The sequence below is a fragment of the Fringilla coelebs genome (genome assembly GCF_963513975.1).
Source record: "Fringilla coelebs genome assembly, chromosome: 8".
NCBI lineage: Eukaryota > Metazoa > Chordata > Aves > Passeriformes > Fringillidae > Fringilla > Fringilla coelebs.
This window is the reverse complement of record NC_140066.1, coordinates 24,274,725-24,281,088: the sequence shown is the minus strand read 5'-3', so window position 1 is coordinate 24,281,088 and position 6,364 is coordinate 24,274,725. Positions and strand designations below refer to the sequence as shown.

The window sequence follows — 6,364 nt, the reverse complement described above, 5'->3', positions numbered from 1 at the left end:
TGGCCCCTTCCCAGGATCACCCTGAAAGCGAAGCATCAGCCCCTCTTGCCGTGCCGATCCGAGGGCAGAGCCGCAGCCTCGTGCCCTGAGCGTGGTGGCCGGTGGCACCAGCCAGTGCCTCTCCCCCCGCCCTGCTCCACCAGATGTGCGTGTCCAGCTCCAGCTGTTCCCCATCAGCCTCCCCCGTGCAGCACCGCCAGCTCCGGGATCCTTTTTCCACCAGGCCCCATGTCCTTCATCAGACACCAATTTGGTCTCGCCCAGCTGCTCATTTTTCTTTCTGCCGTGTGACATGTTTTCACCTGGCTCCTAATCCGTCTCTTTCCATTCACAACTCGAGCTGTTTATGGATGTGCCTCTGCTCCCCCTGCTCTCCCCACCCCCCAGACAGAGCCATCCATCAATAAAACCCCGCTGTGCCCCCGAGCCTCAGCGCTTCCCCTCCCAGGACACCAATATCCCAACAGCCACGGGCACACACTCCTCCTCCTGCTCCATGGGGTGATCCCACAAGGCCATTGCTTTCCTCCTTGCCACCAGCAGCACATGAGGCTTGATGGCACTGGTGGTCCTGGAAGCTGAGGCACCCAGTTCAGCAGGGGACTTTTCCTGGATGGGGGGAAAGAGAGGGGCTCTGGCCCCTCTGCTCTGCATGGGCACCCACTCTTTTGGGGCTGATCCCTCCAGTGAAGGTGTGGGGTGAGAGTGGCCCATGGTGGGGAGAGCCCTAACCTTTGGGGGTTACCCTGCATGGGGGGAGCGTGGGGGGTGTGTGTGCCTGTGTCCCCCCATTAGTAGGTGACAGGTGCTTTAATGCCTGGGCTGGCAGCTGCTGCTGCTATCATAGGAGGAGGCAGCTGTGCCAAGGAGGAAGAGGATGATGAGGAGGACAGCTGGGCAGTCAAACCTAGAGGCACCAAGCATAGGGGCCGTGGCTGGGGATTACCCTGGGGTGGGGGGTGGCCCTGGCTGTGCATCAGGGACCCTCCTCCACAGGGAGGGACATCACTCATCTCACCTGTATCCTCATCGCCCCGGGGCTCTTTACCCCCCAGCAGCCAGCCCTGTGAATATGAAGGGGAGACATCATGGGATCCCTGTGGAGGTTGAGAGCATCCTGCTCCCTCCTGCCACCCTGGAGTGCTTTGCTTTTGACTGAGAAGCAAACCCCCAAATATCCCAATGGACAGGGGGTTTCCTGAAGAGCCCGAGCAGCGCAGGGTTGAGAAGAACCCAGCAGGACAGCAGGGCCGAGCTGCCAGGCTCTGCAGCCTGTGTGTACAAGAACACACACCGGCAGGAGGTCCTGGCTCCCCAGCCCAATACTGCCTGGGAGCTTGTCCAGGGTTGTGCTGCTATCTGTGTTGTAATGGAATGGGAGGAGTTAGAGAGAGGGTCCCCCTCCCTTGAACCCACTGTTCCCCTGTTTTAGCTCACTGAGACTTTCTCCTCTTCCCAGTTCCCACTAAAGTAGCACAAGGGGAATTCAAACTGGAACTAAACCAGGGGTGTTTTGCAACCAAGGAAAAAATAAAGCAAGCTGAACCTGAAGAGAGCAGTGGAAAACCCCTCCAGCCTCTAGGACACTGCTCTGTTTTATGAAGTCAGCCTCATTTTCCCCGGACGAAGATCACCCCTGCACAGCCACAGCCAGGCCAGCCCAGGGCCCCACTGCACGTCCTGGACAAAGGCTCCTCCTCGCCCTTCCCAGCCTTGGCTGAGCACAGAGGGTCCCCAAACCAGCCCGGGGTGCTGCCAGCACCCACAAAGCCCCAGGGGGCAGCTGGGCTTTAGGTGGGGATGAAGGCTTAAGGGCCGGGTGCCAGGGCAGCAGCACGGCTGGAATGGTGGATGCTGGCAGAGTCAGGAAAGCTGCTGTCCCCAGCCCAGTCCCCATCCCACAATGGGGATTGTTCTGGAGCCCATGGGCAGGATGCGGCCTGGCCGGCTCCGAGCCTGACTCACATCCTCGCTGCCTGGGAGGGAGCTGGTGGACAGCCACATCTCCAGCACACCTTCCCACGGGGCTGGGACAGGACGTGGGCACTGGAGGGGACCCTGTCTGCATCTGGGACCCACTGCTGCCCCATGGCCGAGCTGCTCCCTCCCGAACAGCCCCTCTGGAAAACCCCTGCCATCGTCGGGACTGGGCAGCGTTTCCTGCCCAAAGCAGGTTGGAGCCTCCCGCCGGAGCTGGCGTTCCCGGGGGAAGAGCTGCAGCAGAGCGAGGCATTTGCACTAAGTGATCACATTTATTTGAATATTTTGCGTGTGTGTGTGTGTATGTGTGTGTGTGTGTGTGTGTCTAAAATTGGTTACAGAATAAATACCTGTGCCTTATAGCAGGAAGTCCACTTTTTTTTATACAAAGTGCTTGTTACAGGAAGTTGCATCAGCGATATGCAGGAGGGGAGTGCGTTTTGGTCACGCTTCCCCTCCTGAAAATTAGAACAGATTTTTTTTTTTATTTATTTATTTGTGGTTTTTTGTAAAGTTTCTTTTCCCTTTTTTTTTTGTGCATTAAATTTCCTGCCATTGTGTATTTACAAATCTCTGAAAGAAGGAAAAAAATGCCAATATGCATGAGAAGTGGCCTTGTAACACAAAAAAAAAATCAGCCTTTAAAAAAAAAAGTAACAAACCCAAAATCTACAAGTATCATTTCATACTGAATCAATGATAGATTTTTTCTTTTTTTTTCTTTTTAAAAAGGGAAAGAAAGGGGTGGGGAAAGGGGAAAAACTGAACCAAACCAGAAAAAATGAACTCAGAGAAATAGAAAGAGAGAAGGTGCCATTGTCCCTTCTGAAGTTTTCCAAAGGCAGAGAGGAGCGAGGAAGAGCACAACGCACAGACCCAGATGTCCGACTGAAATCCCCATCAATTTCTTCTCGGTAATTTCTCCCTCGTGTTTACCCAGCGAGGGGCAGGAAGGACTTCCAAAATTAAATTAAAAAAAGGCATCAAAATGAAAAAAATTATTTCATTTTTAAAGGATCAAAAAAAAAAAAAAAAGAGGAGATATGATAGAACAACCCTCCCCAAAATCCTGGAGGGGTGTGAGGCAGGGAAAAAAATCGGGTTTGATTTAAAAGGGGGGGAAAAAAAAAAAAAGAAAAGCCAAACCAAACCAGACTTTTCTCTCTGAACACATCATCGAGCGGGACTCTCCGGAGAGTGCGACGGTTAACTGGTGACGTAGTGTTTGGCCGATGGCTGGCCGTAGACCCTATAGAAATCCTGCCGCCCGTGCTGCTGGGATGCGTCAATCCATTCCCTCACGGCAAGTCCCGGGAGCGACTGGGGCACGGCGGGGGCAGGCGGCAGCGGGTGGGAGTACTCCTGCGACGAGACTGTCCAGGGGAAGTGCCCCGAGCGCGGGTAGGGCTGGTGCCCGCTGTGGTTGGACACCGAGGAACAGTAACAGTTATCCACGGAGCAGACGAGGATTTTGCGCCCGCCGTACTGGGAGAGCACGGACTGCTGAGATGACGTGGTGTTGGGGTAGTGAGATGGGTTGAAGACGGAGCCCGAGTGCACCGGCTGCGGGCCGCTAGGAAGTCCAACTATGTGCTGCGTGGAGCTACAAGGCACCATGGCTTGTGCGGACTGCCCCTCGCCAGCCGAAGCGCCCTGGCTCATGTACTGGCTCGCCACAGTCCCGGACGATGGCTCGAGGAAGCTGCCCTCGGGAAAGGCGGTGGAGTGCTTGCGCTTCTCCGCGCCGGAGTTGCTGACGGTGCAGGGGTACATGGGGATGCTCTGCAGGAAGGGGACGGGGGTGCTCAGAGGACCTGCGGATGAGAAGAGGAGAGGGGGATTGTATTAAGCACAGCGTGGCACAGCTCCAGGGTGCTCCAGCCCCAAGACCCACATTCCAGCCCCACGTGTGCAGAGGGCCCCCCAGCCCGCCCCACCAGCGGCAAACCATGCACACAGCCCTGTGCAGGTGGACTTGCACATTCAGTTCTGGGCCCCTGGCAGCGGACTCGGAGCAGCCCCAGGCACTGCTCTGCAAACAGCTCATGAACACAGTCCCTAACAGGTGCAGAGTGGGACAGCCTGGAGGGAAAAACACCAATCCCCCAAGGAGGGGACTGGGAAGCCTCCACAGGACCTGGTTTGCTCCCAGGCATTGGCTGGGGGCTGTGGGACCATGCCAGTCCCTGGCTATCCCTGCCCACATGCTGACCCCCATCTTTCCACTGACTTTTCCTGGCAATGGCCAAACCCCCAAAAGCTTTGTATTTCAGGGTTTTGTGTAACCCCAGAACACGGCCATTTCACAAGACAAGGAAAATGCCCTGGGGAGAGTCAGGAACTGGCTTTGTGACTCTCCCTGCTGACTGCAGAGGGGTTCCAAGGGGTCCCTGCCCCAAAGAGCTCTCCCTGCCTTTTTGTACTGGGATCTGCAGGGCAGCCAGCTCTGGATACAGGAGGGAGTGAGGTCCCATGCCCCTGCACCCCTCAGGTTTCACCCACCTTCCAGCAACTTCCTCAGCTGCTTCTCCTTCTTGGCGATCTCGTTCAGGAAGAGCTTGGAGTTGAGGTGGCCGATTTTGGGTGGGGGCAGGCTGCCACCTGTACAATTCTGAGTCCTGTTGGGGATGGCAGACAGAGCAGTCTGAATTACAAGGTAGAATCAGGAGAGGGACAGCTCCTCCTCCCACACCCTCCTGGAGCCAAACCCCCTCCCTAGGGTAGAGGACAGAAGTGAGCTGGCTGTCTCTGGCAGGCAGGACCTTCCCTGTCCACTTTTGCTTGAATGTCCCCAGGGCACACCTCCTGCAGTCCGTGTCCCCACGGCATGGCCATCCCAGCTCATCTCTGCTCTGCTAGTGCTGCCTTTGACTCCCTGCCCTGCCTCTGCCCAGTGGAGCTAGATGGAGCCCTGCACCCCAACCCGGCTGGTCCCATCCCCTGCTCTTCCACAAGCACAACGCTGAGATTCCCCTGGTCCACAGGGAGGACCTGATTCAATGGCTGCATGAGGGGATTTTTTCATCCTCCCAGAGAGAGAGGGAAGCTGAGCATGGCACATGCCTCTCCCAAACCCTGTAGCATCCCTGGCCCTGGTCTGCCTCTGGATATTGTGCTGCTGCCACCCCTGTGGACACGAACACACCCTTTTCCCCAAACACGTCTGTCCCGCTGCGCTTACCTGTCCATTAAGATTTTCACAGACTTGGTGTTCTAGAAGTGGAAGGAGAAGCTCTGGTCAGTAAGGCCAATCCCTGCCATGGGGGCCATGCCCCCTTTCAGTGTCAGCTTCCATGGCCCCCCAGGAGGAGACAGTCTGACCATGGGCACTGAGGCCCCTTTCCCCTGCATGGGCCGCTCCAGCCCCATCTCCAGCTGTGGCACCTCCTCATTTGAGGCCAGCACTGAGCCTGCCTCACTTCTCCTTGACTTCTTCCACTGCTGAGCACTCTGGAGACATCAGCCAGCCCTGCTAATGTCCCCATCCTGCTCCCCACCACACCCCACACATACCCAATTCTTCCCACACAACCAAACCTCTCCACAGCCCCCATCCCACCCTGGCACGGGCAGCTTGTCTTACCTTCATGAAGTTGATGTCCTCAGTTTTGTCGAACATGACCTGGACAGAGCTGAGGAGCTTCTTGGCCTCCTGCATGCGCTCATTGAGGTGCAGAACCTGGGCCGCGTTCTCGTTGCAGAACTTGGCCTGGGCCTTGTCCAGGATCTCCATGGTCTTCCGCAAGTCCTCATCCAAGATCTGGTGCATCTTCTCGTACTGCAGGCGCACCTCATCCTTCAGCTGGTTCACCTTCTCCTGGAGAGAGGAGCAGGGTCAGGCCCTCTGTGCCCTTTGAGCTCTTCCTGGTTGTCCCAGGACACTTGGGTCCTTTCTCAGCAATGGACAATGCAGCCTGAAAGCTGCACCCCAGCTCTGCTCTCCTGCAACACCCAGACAGCTCAAACCCTGCTGTCAGCTCCGTCATGGAAGGACTTCTATGTGTCAGAGACCCAACAGGGACACTCTGAAGGTTTGACTGGTTCAGCAGATTCCTGTACTTCCTGGGGTCTGTGTGGGGATCAGCTCAAGAGACTCAATGCCAAGGAACAACCTGCTTCACCACCAATGGAAGTGCGCTCCCCCGAAAAATCCCACCCATCCCTATCTGCATACCCTTTCCCATCTTCATCCTCATCCTCAGCCCCACCCCAGGCTGGAGACACTTCAGTTTCCAGAGCCTTTCCCTTCATGCTCTGGGATGCCGAGGCGCTTTAAGGACCACAGGCACTCCCTTCCTGAGAAAGGCTGTGCTGAACTGAGGATGTGCCACCTGATATTTGAGGACAATCTTGTTCCTCACCTCCCAACTCAACCCAGGGCCCA

The 6,364-nt window shown here is 56.3% G+C and overlaps 1 protein-coding gene across 1 annotated transcript in view; it reads right to left on the bottom strand.

The window, feature by feature from the left end:
• Nucleotides 1-2,287: 2,287 nt before the first annotated feature.
• TRIM8 (tripartite motif containing 8) overlaps nucleotides 2,288-6,364 on the bottom strand; it is a 29,287-nt gene continuing 25,210 nt past the window's right edge. Inside the window, exons 4-7 of the mRNA XM_084209884.1 lie at nucleotides 5,564-5,797; nucleotides 5,162-5,193; nucleotides 4,483-4,598; nucleotides 2,288-3,794 (exon numbers count right to left, since the gene is read on the bottom strand). Of these exons, the coding sequence (XP_084066010.1) occupies nucleotides 3,187-3,794; nucleotides 4,483-4,598; nucleotides 5,162-5,193; nucleotides 5,564-5,797 (990 nt within the window). The 3' untranslated portion in view covers nucleotides 2,288-3,186. The remainder of the gene's footprint in view (nucleotides 3,795-4,482; nucleotides 4,599-5,161; nucleotides 5,194-5,563; nucleotides 5,798-6,364) is intronic.